At 39.9% G+C, this 20,852-nt stretch overlaps 1 protein-coding gene across 2 annotated transcripts in view; it reads left to right on the top strand.

Moving 5' to 3' along the window:
- DMXL2 (Dmx like 2) overlaps positions 1–20,852 on the top strand; it is a 199,409-nt gene that overhangs the window by 105,947 nt on the left and 72,610 nt on the right. For both annotated transcript variants that reach the window (XM_029575476.1, XM_029575477.1), the window contains exons 15-22: positions 25–142; positions 4,105–4,224; positions 4,471–4,698; positions 7,110–8,804; positions 10,485–10,595; positions 14,142–14,311; positions 18,004–18,101; positions 19,714–19,879. In XM_029575476.1, coding sequence (XP_029431336.1) covers positions 25–142; positions 4,105–4,224; positions 4,471–4,698; positions 7,110–8,804; positions 10,485–10,595; positions 14,142–14,311; positions 18,004–18,101; positions 19,714–19,879 — 2,706 coding nt within the window. The remainder of the gene's footprint in view (positions 1–24; positions 143–4,104; positions 4,225–4,470; positions 4,699–7,109; positions 8,805–10,484; positions 10,596–14,141; positions 14,312–18,003; positions 18,102–19,713; positions 19,880–20,852) is intronic.

The raw sequence follows: 20,852 nt of genomic DNA, 5'->3' as shown, positions 1-20,852 counted from the left end.
CTACCTTTTTCATCATTTTCTTAGTGTGGCTCAAACACGCAGTTGCTTCATGTGTTCCAAGAGGATTTCATTCTGGGTTATAAACCCAATAAAGAAGAGCTGAAAGCGAAGGAGACAGAAATTTTTTTTCAGCCGTCTCAAGGTATGTCAATTAAAATGTTTCCAACCTGGTCCTCGACCACATCCAACAGGTCTGGTTGCCAGGAAATCCACAATGAGTACACAGGAGATATATTTGCATGTGCAATCTGCTTAAAATTTCTTATGTGCATCTTGAAAAAACAGATTGGTTAGGCAAGGCTCGGGAAGTGAATGGAGAGCCACTGCTGTACATCATTTCAAATTAGAGGAATAAGAGCTGTATCGATGTTTTTCTCCAGGACAAACACTGCTGCTAGCAATGTATATAATATTTCTGAATTTTTGATGGGGAACAAGTGTTGTGGACAAAATAGTTAGCAATTGTTGCAGTGAAACACAAATGTTTTGCCTCTGTCCCTTAGCTTTTTAAAGTGGCCAAGTTTGAAATACTGCACTGTGGGTGTATACTACTATTATTAAGCACTGTGTAGGTGGCAGAGAGTAAGCCATCTTCGTTGACTGAGAATGAATACTTCCAGTTTGTTTCCACATTAAATCATCTTACTGGACTGGTTTATGATCAGAACAGAAACTGTTTCTTTTTTTTAATTTTATTTGTAATTATTTTTATTGAGTTTCATAGATAATGATACAACTTTATATAAGAACTAAATACATGTGACTAAGATCAAACAGGAAAAAGAACCCATACAGCATGTGGAGTATTGAAAATATGGTATAACCATCACCTTAAAGGATATAGTAATATATTCAACCCAGGATAATATTAATGGTTAATAACAATACTGTGCTTTGTTGATATTGCTCTGATCCCAACCTGCTACCACTCATTGTATGGTATCATTGCCTTATCGCACTGACACACTGCTTTGGTATTGTACTGTATTGCATTGTTGATAGTTCTGTTACATCACTGTTTCTTTTTAATACCATTGATAATTATATTTATTTAAACATTTCTAGTCTGCACTCTCCTCTGTTCCAGGCTGATCACAATGAAAGCATTTGTAATTAGCCATACTAATGGTACAGCAATAAAAACGAACAATATATTCAGCTCAAAAGTCCATTATATTTCAGCCTTGCCATATCCATCAAAAGCTGCAGCCCCAATTTTGTACATTTGCCACAACAAAATAGAAAAACTGTCCTGGCCAAATGAACCATCTACCAGATTCAGTGTCAGTGCTTGCACAAAGAATGTCATCATGACAAGATCTCTAAAGTGGCAAATATATACTTCACATCTGAAAGCATCCAGAATAGACTCCCACAGTCCTGACCTGGCCCTCCAGATGCTTGTTCCCTTCTTTTAATAGCCATATTGATGGTACATAAAGTAAGTTAGAACTACTAGATCAAAGCACGTGTGGCAGAGAGAGTTATCATCAGTAGTGAGCTAAGACTCAATGCTACGTCTGCATTCAGTGCTTTATGTATTAAGGTCAAGGTCTTAAAACCCGATGATAAGGTCATTGGACTTGATGGTGTACACCCCAGGAGACTAACCGAGCTCAAGAGTGCGTTTGCAGCTTCTGTGCTATTTGTTCTTGAAGATGGGGGGGGGGGGGGGCCTCTGAGAAGGTGGTCCTGCTGCACAAAAGTGGGAGAGCAAGAAGGCAAGCAACTGCAGCTTATTGCTCTCACTTGAATGTAGGCAACACTGTGGCAATGATGCTAAAGTAGTGTATGGTGCAACACCTTGGAGCAAGTGCACAGTGTGGTTTCAGAAAGGGAAGATCCTGGCAGGCTTACTTGATGAGAGTTCTTTTAATAGGATGATGAAAGTGGTGGATCAGGGAAGTACAAGTAGACTTTTACCGATCTGAACATGCGTAAGGTAGAAGACTGGAAAGCAATTTGGACAATATGGGGGGGCACCAAAAAGCTGTAAATAGTGAGGAATTGGTTGAGTGGCAGGATATAAGGGCTATGGAGTCCACTCTAGTGAAGGCAAAGTGACCAGTACAAGGACTAGTTCTTTTCAATTTATGAATTTATTATTAATTGCCTCCCAGACCAAAAGCAATGTATAAAATTTAAACCTAAAATCGCGATTACCAATATACAAAGACAGTAGCTTTATTAGCAACACTGCTAAATCTTAAGGGGAAAACTATGCTTGTTAGAACCTAAGGCATGCCATGCTGGGTCAGACCAAGGTCCATCGAGCCCAGCATTCTGTCTCTGACAGTGGCCAGTGAGGGTCACAAGTCCCCGACAGACCCCTGATAGTTGATCTGTTTCTTGTAGCTCACTTCCAGGGATAAGCGTTGGTTTTCCCAACTGTGGCTGATAATGGGGTATGGCTCTTCCTTCAGGAACTTGTCCAGTCCTCTCTTGAATCCCACCATGTTAGTTGCCTTGACCATGTCCTCTGCAAACAGATTCCATAGCTTCATTGTGCGCTGAGTGCAAAACATATTTCCTACAATTTGTTTTAATCTGCTGGTTGCTAGTTTTATGGAATGCCCCCTAGTCCTAGTGTTTGAAAGGGTAAATAACCATTCCCTATTTACCCATTCCACCCTACTTGTGATTTTATACATTTCAATCATATCCCTCTGTCATCTTTTACAGGCTAATGAGCCCTAGTCTGTTTAGCCTTTCTCCATAAGAGATCTTTAAGATCTATCAATCCCAGCATTGTATCTCCAACAGTGGCCAATCCAAGTTATTAGGAAGTAGGGGTATGCAGTGGGGTTGGTTTTTTTTTTGGTTTTTTTTGTTTTTTGTTTTTTTTGCATGTGTGTTTTTTCATTTTATGTCAATTTTTGCTTGATTTCATTTTTTAAATGGTTTGTTGGGGGGTTTTTTTGTTGCTGTTGTTTTCCCTATTTTCATGGTTAATGTGCACTAAATTCTGTTAATGTGCACTAAATCTAATCTAAATCCATTTAGTGCTCATTAAATCGAAACCATAGATCTATACAGAAGCATTATGATATTCAGTTTTACTCTTAATCTTTTTCAAATAATTCCTAACGTATTTATTTTTTGACCACTGTCACCCCCTAAACTGAGAGTTTGAACCGTATTGTCCATGGTGACGTCAAGATCCTTTTCCTAGGTGGTTACTCTTAATATGGAACAGAGCATTGTGTACCTGTAGTTAGGATTATTTTTCCCTCTGTGTATCACTTTGCATTTGTCCACATTACATTTCATCTGCCATCTAGATTCCCTGTTTCCCAGTCTGGCAAAGTCATCCTGCAGTTCCTCACATTCTACTTGTGTGGTAATTACTTTGAATATTTTTGTGATGTCTGCAAATTTGTTCACTTCACTTTTTCCAAATTGTTAATGAATTAAGTTAACAAACACTGCTCCCAGTACAGATATCTTCCTGCATTCAGAAAAACTTACCGTTTAGTCCTATTCTTTGTTTCTTATCTTTTAACCAGTTACCCATCCACGGTAAGACATTACCTCCTATCCATGACTTTTTAGTTTGTGAGAATTCTCTGAGGGACTTTAGCAAACGCCTTCTGAAAACCCATGTACATTATACTGACAGTCTCGCATGTATCCACACCTTCAAAGAATTCTAATAGGTTAGTAAGGGACAATCTCCCTTTGCTAAAAAAAAAAAAAAAAAAATATCAGTGGGAAAAGTGACTGGTATAACAAACAGGAGAAACATCTGTGGGGAAAAGTCATTTTTCACTGATTTTTTTTTTTTTTTTTTATAACACTGAAATTTCCAGGCAGAATAAAATAAAAACTGAAATTAAAGGTCCCTGTGAATTAGAAGGAACATCATCCGACCTCTCCATTCAAGAGCTAGTTACCTGAGTGCAGTGAACAGAATCGGCTTTAACAGTTATCAACTTTCATTGTGGTATGAGATGGCCCCTATAACAGTCACTTTTCCACTTTTTTTTTTTTTGGTTAGATCATTGAAATTCCCAGGCAAATAAAATAAACTAAAAGCAAAAGTCCCTAAAGATTCAGCACTTTTTTGCAAATGCTAATTCTAGTGTTCTTTGCCTTGCATGGCAGGTTATCGCCCACCACCTTTTTCAGAAAAATTCTTTCTGGTGGTGATTGAGAAAGACCTGAAGAATCGCTCCTTTCTACATATGTGGCACCTTCATCTTAAATCCGTGCAAGCTTGTGTAGGTAAGCACTGGGAAAGGAGCCGTTCAGTTGGCAGGATAGTTCTCCCAACTCTGACAGCTCTGACCATGGAAATTAGCACCATGAGCTGGGATTTCTAGCTCCCAAAGCAAAGTAATAACGGTGCCCATGTTTACACGCAAAGAGAAAAACGCACCGGCGGTTGTTTTTGTTCACCTTGGATGTTGCTGTTTGGTTTTTAAACCTGTGTTTTGCAAATAGTAGTGCTTTGTATTGTCTCTCTTAAAGCCAAAACTGCAGATGTTCCCACGTCGGAGAATCTGCTTTCCGTACCTGGGCAAAGTAACACGGAGTCCTCGCCAGACACCTCCCCTGGCACCAGTCCCATGACGCGCTCTGCATCAATCGCTAATCTTCAAACTGCCAGTAAGCTGATTCTGAGCTCCAGACTTGTGTATAACCAGCCACTGGATCTTCCACGTTCAGTAGAAGTTATAAGAGCAACTCCTTCAGCAGGTAAAAAAATCTTTGCTCCTTTTAATCTGTGGGGGGGTGAACAAAGCCCCTTTCAGTGAAGTCCTCTGCGTTTCCAAATCTTTCCATTCTTTCCTTCCTTGGTATCTTCCATTCAGGTCCTGCTGCTTCTTGTAATATCTATGCAGGGTAGGAAAGAACAAAGGCCCAGGGAAAGGGAATGACAGCTGAGATGGCGACCACGTGAAACTTCCCTTTTAGGCCCTTAATCAGAGTTGGGAAGTCTATAGTGTATTAAATAATAAGCAGATAAATTATTCTGGTTTGAATTATATCAGTACATGCATGGAGGGTATTTTTTCAAAGGGACTTCCAAGAGCAAAGTAGTACTTTACCCACAGAAATGGCCCTTTAGAAAATTGCACGACTGATAGGTCTGTAAAATTATGTGCAGGTGTATACGTACTCTGATGTTTCATAAGTTTGAGTTGTTCTGGGAGGCGGAGCTGGGAATTACGCACATACTTGTTGATTTTTAAGAAGTGCTGCCTGAATTTTCAAAAGGTTGCGTACATAAAAAGCCTGAATGCGTACACATACAATTTTGTAAACATCAAACTTCTGCACCTAAGGGTTCACACACAAATGTACGCGTGTAAAAACGGGGCAGTCCAGATATGTTCCGGAGCAGGGCCAAGATACATGCATAAGTTATTTTAAGAGACTTGCGTGTGTAGGTTTGGCAACTTGTGCAGTTTTATATCTGCTAATTATTTTGCATAAGTGATATCAAACATGTTTATACTGTACTATTGGCTGGGTGGGATGTCTGGGTGAAATGAGGGGAATTCAGGCTGAAGAACCAGGAAAGTCTCCATGACCTGGAGATGGACTGGGCGAACCGGTGGAGGAATGGAAAAATGGGTTTATTTCCTTGGCGTGCGCATTTTAGAAATTATCTGTCTTGCATGCATAAATAGGGATTTTTATGCAAGTAAGTCCTACTTAATTTTTGCATGTGTATTATCTGTGCATATACTTTTAGAATAGATTGAAAAAATAAGCATGTTTTTGAAACCATGTACACACTTTTCGAGTAACATTTTTTTAGATTGATCCGACTAACTTAGCCTGGTAACTAGCACTTTTTAAAAATGTATCCGGCTAACTTCATTATATATTTGTGCGTATTTTATAACCCGCACATATATGATACATGCATATATGATACATGCAGATTATAAAATACCAAGTTAGAAGTGTGTGCAGCCATATAACACACGTATCAGTATATTGGACCGCATGCGGTTGTTTGAAATTATCCTCCCTGTGCATAAATTCTCTCAGCAAAACTATGCACCCCAAACAGCAGGTGCAATCATGCACATGTAGTTTTCCCAGAATAATTTTTTAAGTGTACTTTTGTGTAGGTCCCCTTTGAAAAACAGTGTAACATGTATGCATATTTGCCGGCTAACTTATGCGGGATGCTAGAAAATGCCCCCAAAGTGTTATGGCATTGTCAACTCACCAAACTAATGTTAAATTGGTGAATGCATTTATATCTGAATCATAGCAAATACATTATTTTTTTTTTTTTCTAGGAGAACATAGTATAGCAAAATGCTAGTAATGCTTTTGGGTCTTCTCCTTTTGCCTTGCTTAGATGTTTTCTCAGGTTTCTGAGGAGAGGATATCCATCGTGCATGATCTTTGCCTTCATTTCATACTCGGTAGAAGTAGAGCAGAGTCGTTGAAGTCTTCTTTTCTAGACTGATATATTGTAAAGGGTTTTGTATGTAATTATGTTGCAGTGTTTGGGAGAGATTCTTTTTTTTTTTTTTTAACCTACTACAAATATAAAGTTGATTTGATCTGTATCAAGAAAGTCGGTATATAAAAGCCTTAATAAAATAAATATATATTTGAATTATATAATTTTATATTTTTCATTTTTTTAAAAATGTATTTTCATTAAGAGAATAAGACAGTGGAATGATATGAACTTATTGAGTCACCTGATTCAAGAAATATATGAACGTGCTTCGTTACATTTCACATTGTTCTAGATTGCAGTTTTTATAACCAAGAATATCCTTGTCCTTGAGAAAGTTCTATTTAAGATCCCCTGAAGCAGGCATTGGTTGCTGAAACATGAAAATGGTCATATCCAGACTTAGTATTTAGTACAATTTGTAATGTTTTATTGTGAACAGGTTCACATTTTTGTCTTTTTTTTTTATGTGTATGTTACATTAGTTATATATATGATTATATTAAAGTTTTTCATTTTTTAAAATTATATAAATTATCTTTCTGCTATATGACTTGTTTAAGTTTAGAAGTTTCTTTATTTAACTTTGGTTTGGTTTTGTTTATTGTTTTTGCCACTTTTTCCTCCCTTTATTTTTGTAAACATTACATTTAATTTATTTTCTTATATCTTTCTTTAGGCCATCTGAGCTCTTCATCAATTTACCCAGTGTGCCTTGCACCTTACTTAGTGGTAACCACCTGTTCAGACAACAGAGTGAGGTTTTGGAGGTGCAATTTGAAGGCAGATCCAGATTGTGAAAGCACAGAAGAGAGACACACCTATCACTGGCGAGAATGGTCGCTGATGAATGATGAAGGAGATGACAGTAGAAGTGCTGTGAGGGTTGCCGGAAGACCTGTTGCAGTTAGCTGTTCTTACACAGGCCGTTTAGCTGTGGCGTACAAGCAACTCATGGATCACAATGGCTTTGTTTCCAAAGACTTCTCTATGCATGTTTGTTTATTTGAGTGTGAGTCTACTGGTGGATCGGAATGGGTATTAGAACAGACAATTCATCTTGATGACTTATTCAAGGCTGCGAATGTGCTTGACTCACGGGTCAGCGTGGACAGTAATTTATTTGTGTATAATAAATTGGATATATTTTTGAATAAAGACAAGCACCTAATGCCCAATATCAAACATCTGGTGCACTTGGATTGGGTATCAAAAGAAGATGGCTCACATATACTTACAGTTGGGGTAGGATCAAACATATTTATGTATGGACGACTGTCGGGGATTGTGACAGATCAAACAAACAGCAAGGATGGAATGGCTGTCATTACATTACCACTAGGTGGTAGCATAAAACAAGGTGTCAGGTCTAAATGGGTACTTCTGAGATCCATTGACCTGGTATCATCTGTAGATGGCACACCTTCACTGCCCGTGTCTTTGTCTTGGGTAAGAGATGGAATATTGGTAGTGGGTATGGACTGTGAAATGCATGTCTATGCACAGTGGAAACATGCTGTAAAGTTTGGCATTGGTGAAAGTGAGAGTTATTCTTCTCAGGACAAAACAGGATTTCTTCAGTCCGAATCTGCTCATTCAAAGCTGCTGGGGAAGAAGAGCAGTGTAATTGACGGGCCAGCAGCAGTGGATGATGTTTTTAGCGCTCCAGCTGTAATTCAGGATGGTGGTCTTTTTGAAGCTGCTCATGCCCTTTCCCCTACCCTTCCACAGTACCACCCAACTCAGCTGCTTGAACTCATGGACCTTGGAAGGGTTCGAAGGGCAAAAGCAATTCTTTCTCATTTGGTGAAGTGCATTGCCGGAGAGGTTGCAATTGTTAAGGATGCAGATGCTGGTGAAGGCATTACACCTAAACGCCATCTTTCACGAACCATTAGTGTAAGTGGTAGTACGGCAAAGGACATTATTATAGCTGGAAAAGACGGCATCCGAGAGTATACAGAGATAGACTCGATTCCTCCACTGCCGCTCTATGCGCTGCTTTCTGCCGATTCAGACACAACATACAAAAATTCCGAAGAGATGACTAAAATGGTCCAGGTCTCTGAAGTTCACCTGGGAAGTAAAACAGAGGATCAGTATGACGATCTGTTTCAAGTTCAGAATGTAACGACTGATGACTTTATTGGGTTTGAAACTGAAAAGAGAGAAAGTAAATCCAAGGTCATTAATCTCTCCCAGTATGGGCCTACTTATTTTGGGCGAGAGCATGCCAGTGTCCTGTCAAGCCATCTAATGCACTCCAGCTTGCCAGGTCTAACTCGGTTGGAGCAGATGTTTCTAGTAGCCTTGGCTGACACTGTGGCCACTACAAGTACAGAGCTTGGTGGGAGTAGAGATAAGAATTACTCAGGTGAGCATCAGTCAGGCGTGCAGTCTTTATATTTTAGATGAAATTATTTTATATTTACTGTGAGAAAACATTGTGATTTACTTCATAGTTATACCAATATGACTAGCAAGAAATATTATGTAGAGCATAAGATCAAGCTGTGAAACTATTACAGCTTCTGATCTCATATATAATGCACCTTAATCTCAGAAATTGTGGAAATAAATAAAAGAAATAAGTGTTTGTGGAATTAAATGCCCAAATAGTAATATGTAGATTATGCACAAAAGTGGTTAAAGACATTAAAAATAATTTATCCATTTAGAATATTTTTTAACCAGCAGTTTCCTCCTGCTCCTTTGTATTTCCAGTTCACTCGAAACCAGGGTTGGGATTTGGTGTCATGAGCTTTCATTTGCAACTACCCAGGCATTCTTTCCCCTATTTTATACCCCTCCCAAATCCCATTTAATCAACTTTAGTTTAGTTCAGTTTCTAACTTTGTTAAAACAAAGCAATGTACAAATATAAATAGCAATATAAAATAAATTACAATAATAAAATAAAAATATACAGATTAAAAACAAACTATAAGTAAATACATTCATAAGATAGGAGAACAAAAGAGTAGTGAAACAAAGATAATAAACATTAAAAACAATAAAAGCATTGATCAGGCATAACCATAAGATGTTTAGATATATTGCATCCTACCGGAATAACATTATAGACAATTCCAGTCATTACATTGAGAATCCTGAGCCAGGACCATGCACCAGGGCTCTTTCCGGAACCCTGTAATCAGGGAGCCCTGAATCTGACCACTAGGTGTAACTCTTAAGCAATGTCCATGATTTGCTCTTTTCCTTGCCCACCAGGGATTTTGAATGATGCCTTCGTAGCATCCCCATTCGACCTGGGCATCGAACTGGGTACCTTCCACATAGCGGTGTACAGCACTTCAAACCAAAATATAAAATTGCCTGAAAAACTCACATTTTATTCTCTAGATCATTTCAACACACAAAAACATATAATACAAATACACAGTGTTAAAAATACTCCCACACTCCCAATAAGGGCCCTAGTTTCGCCAGACACCTGGCTTCTTCAGGGGACTATGCAACACTCACAATATAAAATCAACATCAATTGTACTTATACAATATTTTATATAATTACTGCTGTATATGACACTGTGTTAAAATTAGTGGATTGCCAGAAGAATAGATTAAAATTCCATATCACAAACCAGTTGTGTATTGCCCCACACTGTCATACCTGCATAACATAAATGCAAGCTGTCAGCACAAAACAAACTTCATACCGCCCCACTTTCAACAGTATGGCAGTGGCAGCAAAAACGCCAAACCAAGCACTTATCAGCTGAACCACTGGGTTGGCCAAAAATTTAGATGTAATTTTTCAGGATAAAATCTGCAAGAATAAAAAACAAACTACTGTATTGTTAGACAGAATTACTAAGATTTCTTTCCTGTAACTTGTACCCAACGGCAAGTAATTGTGATGGAAAGTCAAGGTCAAATGGAGGTTGTGGTAATGACGCTGTCAGTTTTATCTGTATGAATCGTTTCACAGTGCCTTCTCACCTGCATGCATATGCGATCGCTCTGATACTTCAGGGTGGGGTGATCTTATAAATGGAAGGAATAAATAAATATCATTGCACGTGCTTTACAGGTGGAGACACATTGGATGAATGTGGTTTACGGTACTTGTTAGCCATGCGCTTACACACCTGCCTTCTGACATCATTACCTCCTCTGTATCGACTTCAGCTGCTTCACCAAGGTATTGTATGGAGTGTGCTGGCTTTTACATTCACATAGTCCTGGCTAGAAATATCTCAGAGGTAGTTTTCCCTTGCCCTGTATTTGTCGTGGACTGTTCAAGTAATTTTATAGACTGTTTGTTTTTTCAAAGCTGTGAGTGGTTGTTAATTGCAAGCCTGGGTTATGCATAGGAGCCTTGGTTTTCAGTTTTTATTTTCTTTTTCCTGGGAATCTTATCAATATTTATTACAGCACGAACAAAAATTATACTTACCTGGAAAACTGAGTCTGTCTTTTCCTATTGATGTCTTCCTCTTTTGTTCTTGTTGTAAGAAACACTGATAAATTCCCAGGAAAACTAAAATAAAAACTGAAAACCATGTATTTCTTATTCTGTTATGGATCATAGGTCCACCTTCCTCCTTCTATGGGCCAGTAAGCAAGCTAACGGCCTGAGTGAGCCAGAAAACTACATGAGTGGACGTCATCATTAATCAAGATGTTATAAAAGCTATTAATAGGGTTTCCACTTTACCCCACTCAATGTTGAACACTGACTCAGTTGTCGTGTTGCCCCATTACATTGCATATATGGATTTGCAACACAAAAACATAGAACATGAATGCAGATATAGACCATATGGCCCATCTGATTTGCCCATCCACTTGGCTTACAAATCCCTTCCTCTCCATCATTTATTTATTTATTTTATTTAAAATTGTTTATATACCACCTTAACAATGAATGTTGGACAAAACACTTTACGGAATAAAATATACATAATAAACTACAGAGGAGTCAGTCACATCAAGACAATAAAAACATAATAAAATAATAAAAATAGGAGACAGTCTCCGTAAGACAAACAGTAGCAAAGAATGCTGGATGCTCGCAGCTTGCGTGTGCCTCGGGCTGTTTAGGATGGATTTGAAAGGTGGGAGATAGACAAAATGCAATGGAGAAAAGGTATGTTTTTAGGCTTTTATTAAATTCCTTATGGTTAGTAATCTGCCTTAGATAGTCTGGAATGGAATTCCAAAGTAGGGGGCCTGCTACTGAAAAATTGTGTCTCCCAGTTATATCAAGCCTTGCAAGACTGAGGGTGGGGACTTGTTTTATAGACCTTAGATGTCTATTAGGCTGGTAGATGCGGAGAGAAGTGCATAACCAGATGGAGAGGTCGTTTTGAATTAAGTTGTGTATGACAGAAAGAATCAGAGATTCTTGGTGCTTGTCCCATGCTTTCTTGATCTCTGACACTGTCCATGTCTTCACCAACTCCACTTGGATGCTGTTCCACTGCCCTCCCTGTAAACAAATATTTCCTTAGGTCTTTAAGGTCATCCTTACCTCATGAAACCTATTTCTAGAGAGAGAGACCTGCCTCCTGTGCATTTAATCCTTGGAGGTATTTGAATGTCTCAATCATATCTCTCCTTTCCTTCAGGGTATACGTTTAGATCTTTAAGTCTGTTCTCACATGCTTTATGATGAAGGCCGTTGACCATTTTAATAATGGTCAGCAATCTTCCTCATAAAACATATGGTGGTGGACGCATTGAAAAGGGACCTCCTGGTAGAGATAGGAGCAGTGTCTTGAGTTCAAGAAAGCATGGGACATGCATGGGCATCCATTTTCTGCAGGAACGGCAGGACTACAAGTCCATAGATGCAATGAGGCAAAACTAGAACTGGATGATGATGTGGGTGAGGTATCCGTTGATCCAGAGAACAGTAATTGGTCGGTGTTCTAATTTAATCTCTCTAATAAGTCAAACAAAAGCATTACTTATGTGTTGTACTGATGTAAAACGCAGTTAGATGTTTTCTTCACCCTCTAAGACTGTTTCTTTAAGTGTGTTACTATATCTAATGGTTAGGTAATTTTCAAAAGGATTTACATGCTTAAAACTGGCGCTTTACATGTATAAGTGGGCTTTTGAAAAATATACACGCGTGTAAATCTTTTTGAAAATTACCTCCTAAGAGTTTAAAGTTCAGTAACAGTTCAAACATATCCTCTTAGCTCTGCTGAGTAGTAGTATGCATGCTTTAGTGGTGGAGATGGGGGCAAATACGTTTTTTGTTTATTTTTCTGGAGTTTTGTTTTTTTTTTTATTTGTGAAATAACTTTTGGGGGTACAATCAACAAATAGGTTCACAGGGTGGAAGATCCACTGATTGGGCATTTGCATGGATCTGGAAGATCCCAATCATACTCATAGCTTATGCCAGGAAAAAACATGCAGTGTGGTGCTTTCACGAGTGATTGTCTAGTGCTACATAACTGTGAAAGTGTTGGAACTGCTGCTTTTACACTGTAATGAAGCAACTGTTCACTCTTCTTTCACGTATTCAACAATGTTTATACTGGATTCTGCTTTGTTAAAAACATTTCAGGCAGATGATCCCGCATGACTGTGCGAGAACAGGCATGTAAGAACTCCAATTTTAAAAAAAAGAAGAAACCGATTACTAGAGATGTGAATCGGAACCGGAATCTGATCGGTTCCGGTTCCGATCCAAATCTTAAAATTTTTATCGCCCAGCCCGATTTGAGTTCTGATTATCGGCTGCGCCCGATCCGATAATCAAAAAACCCTCCCCCACCCTCCCGAACCCCCAAAAAAGGTTTTAAAATTACCTGGTGGTCTAGCGGGAGCACGGGGAGCGATCTCCCCCTCTCAGGCCATCGGCTGCGTTAATAAAAATGGCGCCAATGGCCCTTTGCCCTTACCATGTGACAGGGTAGTGCCAGCGCCATTTTGAATATTGGCAATACGGCCTGAGTGCAGGAGATCGCTCCCGGACCCCTGCTGGACTTTTAGAAAGTCTTGTGGGGGTCAGGAGGCCCCCCCAAGCTGGCCAAAAGTCCCTGGGGGTCCAGCGGGAGTCCGGGAGCGATCTCCTGCACTCAGGCCGTATTGCCAATATTCAAAATGGCGCCGGCACTACCCTGTCACATGGTAAGGGCAAAGGGCCATTGGCGCCATTTTTATTAACGCAGCCGATGGCCTGAGAGGGGGAGATCGCTCCCTGCGCTCCCGCTGGACCACCAGGTAATTTTAAAAGGTTTTGGGGGGGGGAGGCTAAGGGGGTCATTTTAAAGGGTCGGGTGGGTTTTTTTTTTATCGGGCCATCGGCGCCATTTATATTAGTGGCAGCTAAAATGGCGCCGATGGCCCAAGAGCGGGAGATCGTGCCAGGACCCCCCCACTGGACCACCAGGTAATTTAAAACATTTTGGGGGGGGTTCGGGAGGGTGGGGGATTTGTTTTAAAGGGTCGGGGTGGGTTTAGGGGTTGTTTTGGTGTGCCGGTTTTCCCGCCCTCCCCCCGCCCTCCTCCCCTTCCCCCGATTTACGATTTTTCACGATAAATCGGGGGAATTTCTATTGTATCGAGACTCTAACAATTTTTGACTATTTAAAAAATATCTGACTATTTTTTTAAATTGTCAAAAAACGATTCACATCCCTACCAATTACGGCATGAATGCCTACACAGCTCTTCCGATACCCTGACAGAATAAGAATTGAGGCAACATTTCTTGCATCGTTTTTAGGTCTGTCTACCTGCCATTTTGCCTGGGCTTTTCACTCTGAGGCGGAGGAGGAGCTGATCAACATGATCCCGGCTATTCAGAGAGGGGATCCTCAGTGGTCTGAGCTGAGAGCTATGGGGATAGGCTGGTGGGTCAGGAACATTAACACGCTGCGAAGGTGCATCGAGAAGGTATTTGGAACCACATTTACCATTGATGCAATGAATAGTTCAAAGAGAATGTGCAAAAGAAATGGGGTGACTTCTGGAAAGGCTTGGCAATGTTTTCAACAAGATACAATTTTGTGTTGAACTGTAAATGCAATCTTTTTTTTTTCTTTTTTTTGTATCGTTTCTAAGGAGGCTTAGAGCTTTTTTGTGTATGTCTTGTTACTGAATGGAAGACCGTAGTATGACAGAAGAATAACAATAAATGGGTTGTTTTTGGTTTTTTTTTAATCTTATTTGTTTTAACATATCTTGTAAAAAAAGGAAAATGCAACGCCCCATTCTATTAACAGCCCCACTTTAAGTAGACTGTGGAAGTTTATTACAAAAATAACAGAGAATTCTCCTGCATGCTTCCTTGAGCCAAAAAGTGTCTAAGCAAGCAGTCAGGGGATAGTTTGCCTATAGTCCACTTAGCTCTAAAGTCCACATGCACTTTGTCCTCACAGACCTTGTAGTTGGCTATCAAAGAGATAACTATGCGGGTCGTTGTCTTCCATCATCTACTGCATGATTAAGGTTAGTGCACTGAAAAGAGAAACCCAAAGTGAATTTCATCCGATTTGGCATCTCTGTTACGGTTGTTCTGAAGATGTGAAGCAGGAGATTTGAGTTTGCGTTAATCATCTCCCAGATCCACCCGGGAAAAATCTTGATAGGTTTCCCCGGCAGACCTGCGAGAAATCTGAAATTCCAACTGAACTGAAACCAAGGCAATGAAGCAATCCTTGTGCTCTTGATGTCCATTTACAACCGTGTATGTTATTTTCTTGACCTGCTTTGCAGGGCATCAAAAGATATGTGAGAAGAATTACTAATTGCAAATTCAAAATACTGAGACCTATTTTCAGAAGATATCCCACTTGCACAAGATGAGGGGGCATGTCCTTTTACTTCAGTTTTTCAGTTCACTTTCAATTGAGCAGTTAGTTTCCACTGGTACAAATCCATCACAATCACACAATGGATAGATTTTCTAATGCAAAACCAGCCTGCTTACTTCTACCCTCCTAAAAAGAGAGAGGGACAAGTCAGGAAAGTGAAGCATGAGCAGAGATTGCCTTCTCAAATCTCCACACACGCTTTCTACCTGCTCATGCACTCATGAGGTGAATGGAGGAGCAGCCTATTGGTTAGAGCAGTGGGCTATGAACCATGGAAACCAGGATTCAAATCCTGCTCCTTGTGACCTTGGGCAAGTCATTTTACTCTCCATTGCTTCTGGTACAAACTTGACGGTAATTTTCAGCCATTTACCCGTGTAAAGTGCATGTCCACAGTTAAATCCTATGGACAATTCAGTGGTATAAATTGTCAGGAAATATTCCTTCACAGAGAGGGTGGTGGAATCCTGGAATGTCCTTCCGGAGGAGATGGTGAAGACAAAAACTATGAAAGAATTCAAAGGGGTGTGGGATAAATAATGTGGATCCCTAAAGGCTAGAGGATGGACATGAAGAAAAGAGTGCATGGGAGTAACTTGCTGGTGCAGCGGTTACTACCCTTAACCAATAAGCCTGCGTGCTCTTGATGTAACTCTATCGTGGCTCTCTGTTTCAATATCAAGGGGAAAAGAGGAATTGGATTTGAACAGCAACCAACAAGAGTCCCGACCTTTACGGTCTGGGGAAACAAATAAGTTTGGGGGTAACTTGTTGATGCAGCTGTTACTATCCTTAACCAATAAGCCTGATACTTTGATGCAACTCCAACATTGCTCTCTGCTTCAACAACAAGGAATAACGGGGAATTGGATTCAAACAGCAACCAACTTTGACGGTCTGAGAAACTGATAAGTATGGTGGTGACCTGTATGGCGCAGCAGATACTACCATTAGCTTGCTGGGCAGACTGGATGGACCATTTGGTCCTTTTCTATGTAGCAATTTTCAAAAGCCCACTTGCATGGGTAAGTATGTAAATGTAAGCCCTCTGGGGAAAGGGAAATGTTTGTAGTACCTAAATATAATCTGCTTTGAAGTATCAAAAAACGGAATATAAATCAAATAAATAAATACTCATATTGTATGTGCTGGTTGGATTTTCACCAGGAAACTCCCCTGTCTTTGTATCCACGAGAATCAAGCACCCCGCAGTTTCAAAATTGTCCTTTTTATTTTCTTACAATTTTGTTCACTTTTTGTTAAATTTAGAGGATAATTTGGATAATTTTCAAAGGGTAGAAAAGTGTTAGTTGCAGAATGACATTTTAGAAAATTGTCTGCCCATTGTGTGGGTAAACCTGCATGCATATGTCATGTTTGCAAATACGTTGCCCAAACTGAATGGGGTTGCCCCTCCCCCTCTTGGGGTGTGGGATTTGCACTTATAACTTTCAAACAACTCTACACAGCCATATATGCGCGTATATGGTTTCGCCGAGATCTACTACAGTATTTGATACGTGCAGATTATAAAATATGCAAATGTCTGGTTACGCACAAATATTTGCAGTGCATTGAAAGAGCGCATTTCGTGCTCTGAACGCATGTACTTTTGCTACCTATTTTAGAAACATACATGTATATAATTTAAAGCTGAAAAAAATACAACTTATTCATGTAAGACCCTGATCTACAAGTGTAGGTTGGTATATCTTATTTATATATTTATAAGCTGCAGTGTACAAATAAACTGCTCTTTTTCGAATTTTCATGACTTATAAGGTTAAAAAATCTTTAATGATGTGAATTTTACAATGGATACCTCTGAATGTGTCCATAACACCACCCCCTAACCCCAACCCACCTCCCGAAAACTCACTCTGAATGAAAGTGCCCCTTACAATGGTCCATAGAGAGAGTATCAGACTGAACCCTATAAAGAGTCACTCGCTCACTCTCGCTCGCGCTCTCTCTCCCGCGCTCTCTCTCTCCATACAGCTGCAGACATGCACATGTGAAGAGTATTTGATAAACCTCCACGTGTAGGTTATAAAATAGAGCGTCTTAAACACGCGGACAGTTGCAAAGTCCAGAGGTACATTCTCCAACGGGCTTTGTATCCATTCTGAAAGGGAATGTGCACACGTACCTTTCCTTTGGAAATTATGTAAGGAAGAGAGATTTGCACCTGCTTTTTTTTTTTTTTTGACACTCTTCCCTTGAAAATCAATGAACATAGTTTTTTGAAAATGCAAAACTCTGTGCATTGTTAATTCTCTAAGCTAAGCCCGCCTTGGAGCCAACTACATTTTCTGCAAGTAAAAGTTGAATGTGGCATTGATCCACACAAGTTCCCCTGTTTCCCAGGGGAAAAATACATTTTCAGCCCACCGATTTGCCCAAGTTAAATGGATTTTGAAAATTGTCTCTGTTCAATACGAAGCTTATCAAATCATACTGATCTTTCTGTGTGTTGTAGTTTCTTTTTTTTGTGTGCGTATCTCTCTCTCTCTCTCTCTCTCTTTCTCTCTCTCGTTGTAACTTTTGAACAGCTGGACTTAGCTCAGCCAGACATTGTGAAGAGCTCAATTACTGGGGGATGTTAGACTGTTTACGTTTTCAGACTTGGGGAGTGGGAAAGTTTGCCAGAAGAAATGCATTGGGACTAGAAGAGAGGCTAGACTGCATGTTGCTCCTTCTGCTTCTTATGTATGTTATGTTTTAGCAGAGCGGATTTCTCTTTGATGGTATTGTTCACTCATTTTGCTATAGGTTGCAAAAGCCTCCTTTCAGAGGAACAATGACCCCTTGGATGCTGCACTTTTCTACCTTGCCATGAAGAAAAAGGCTGTACTTTGGGGTCTGTTTCGGTAAGTGTAGCCCGAACGAGCTTTGTAGAGAGTTATCCTGAACAAAAAAATGCTTTAAATCAGCACTTGCTTTCAGAGGGCCAGATTTGAGGATCAGGCAAGTAAAACTGCAAAGTTGTGAATATTTTGCAAAATATTCACAACAAATATTAACTATATTTTGCATATATGCAAAATATGTAGCATTTTTACCAGACTGAAGGTTTGTGCAAAATATTACACAGCTTCTGCTCTTATGCAAAAAAAAATCCCCGCCCCCAAAAAATCCGTAAGATTACATCAAACCCGTTTCTTGCACAATTTTAAAAGAGTTCAAGCTTTGCCCAAGACACAAATTTGGCAGAATGCAAAGTAATTTTGCATTAAAAAAATGAGCAGGTTAGCTCTGTGGGGATGGAGCTGGGGCAGTGTTAGAAACTCAGAAACAAAATGAAAAGAATAGTAAACATTTTTTATCCATGCTCACACCTATCTTGTGGTACAGTCACTATACAGCAAACATCCTCAGTGATGAGACTTTCTGAGGTAAAAGAATTGATATTGAAAAGGTTTGTTCTGAGAATTTTTGAGTTAGCTGTATAAGCCCCAAAGTTTGACTATCTGCCCCTTTATCTGGATTTGTTTTATCTAGCTTCAGGACGGATTCGCTTTTTTCCCATTCTGTGTCTATGGGAAAGCAGCTTAGTGAATCAGGCCCTTGGTTAGTTAGTTCCATTTATCCGGATGAACAGAAGAAGTTTTGAAGGCAATCCAGGGTATAATTAATTTAGTTTAGTTTTGACTAACTGCCTTTCTTATAATAAATCAAAGTGCTAAAAATCATAAAAACATACTCACAGCAACCCAATCCTTAGAGGGAACGTTGCCTGAGAGCAGGGTTAAAGTTATCTGGGAACATATTCCTGGATATTTAAATGGGGGGTGGTTGTTTTGTTTTGTTTTTTTGTTTTCAAAATGATAAAGCTAGTGACTGAATTTGGGGGAAAGAGATTATTGCTGGCCTGCTTTCTCCCCTCCCACCCCACCCTGCTGAAAAAAAATAACGGCAAATAATGAGGGCCATAATGCCCAAATTCACCCCCCCCCCCCAAGCCCCCCCCCAAAATTTCAAAACATATTGCAGGCCTAGCAGCCTGAGAAGCCCTAGATTGGCAAGATAGATTTAGAATCCAGGCCCCCTCTATAAACCCAACAAGAACCCACCTGCACCCCCCATATCCTGTACCATTGCCAGGAGCTCAGTGCAAGAATGGAAGGGGGGGAGGGAGTGGCTTCGGGCCCGAGACGATGTGATATTTTTGTTTATTTTTCTCCAAGTACAGCCACTTAACCAGCAACATCATTTGAATTGAGCCGGTTAAGTTGAGAGTTATCCACCTATTCGATACTCAGCTAACTTTTAAAACTAACCGGCTATTTTCAGACTTAGGTTTCAAAGTTATCCGGTTAGGTATACCCGGATAACTTTATTCAAGTATATTCAGCAGGACTTTTATCCCGCTGAATATTTCCCTGATAGCTCATCCGGCTAAAGTTAGCCAGATAAGTTATCTGTGTGCTGCTTTTCTGAATGTTGGCCTTCGCATCACAATTAGTTATTCATGTCTTCCAGGTCTCAGCATGATGAGAAAATGACTCAGTTCTTCAGCCACAATTTCATGGACGATAGGTGGCGCAAGGCAGCCTTGAAAAATGCCTTCGCTCTGCTGGGAAAACAACGCTTTGAACAATCGGCAGCCTTCTTCTTACTGGCGGGCTCTTTGAAAGATGCTATAGAGGTACCAGTTTTATTTACAAAAAAAAAATATATATATATACTTTTTCCAAGCTGCAAAGTTATTAATTACAGTGCCACGGAATATTCACATTTATAAATTTGAAGGTTAATATTCAGAAGCATTTAGATAGCTAATTCAGAAGTTATCAGGATAAATTAATATTTGGGCACTTAACCAGCTTTATTTTAGTTAGCTAGCTAGATTTTAGCCAGATAAGGCCTGGATTCACCATTCTACCACAGAATGGTGAATCCAACGAAAACGGGTGGGGGGGGGTGAAGGCGGGGAGTGGGCCTGCATAAGCCAGCAGCCTTCGCACCACCGCGGTGTTTTCGCTGCCGGGTTTCGCACCCAAAAGCGCCACCGTGAAAGGTGGTGCTATTGGGCGCGCTACTGGCGACGGTAAGGTTACTAATCTTATCGCCGCAGTGAAGACATCGCAGAGTCCGCCCCCTCGCAAGCTATCGCATGCAAAAAGGGACTTATCGCATACGATAAGCCTTAGAAAATGACCCCCTAAGTTAGGGGCATTCCGGGGGCATAACTGAGAGGAGTTGAGTTAGCTGGTTAAAGTATCCAGCGAACTCCAATATCCAACCCGACCAGATTTAACTGACTAACTTAGCCAGCTAAGTCTGGTCGGCCGAAAAAGCTGTCCGAATGTTAGCCGGCTATATTCAATAGCATGGTTGCTCTATTGAATATTCCTCCAAAGTTAGTTGGAGGCAGAAAACTATTTCATGGTAATATTTGCATGAGTGGTAGGAGCATTAAGCTCAATATTCAGTGCCTTTGTCTGGCTAAATTTGGAACTTAGCTGGACAAATGATCAGATTTAATTTCCATGCACTGGATGCCTTCAGGTTATCTGCCTAAAAAGTTACGCACCTGAATGTAATCTGCTTTGAACTGCCTGAAAGAATATAATTCAAATAGATAAATTAGTTAGCCAGATAAAAAATTAGTTGGATAA

This window comes from Rhinatrema bivittatum, chromosome 13 (genome assembly GCF_901001135.1).
Source record: "Rhinatrema bivittatum chromosome 13, aRhiBiv1.1, whole genome shotgun sequence".
In the NCBI taxonomy this organism is placed as follows: Eukaryota; Metazoa; Chordata; class Amphibia; order Gymnophiona; family Rhinatrematidae; genus Rhinatrema; species Rhinatrema bivittatum.
This window is presented reverse-complemented; position numbering and strand designations above follow the sequence as displayed.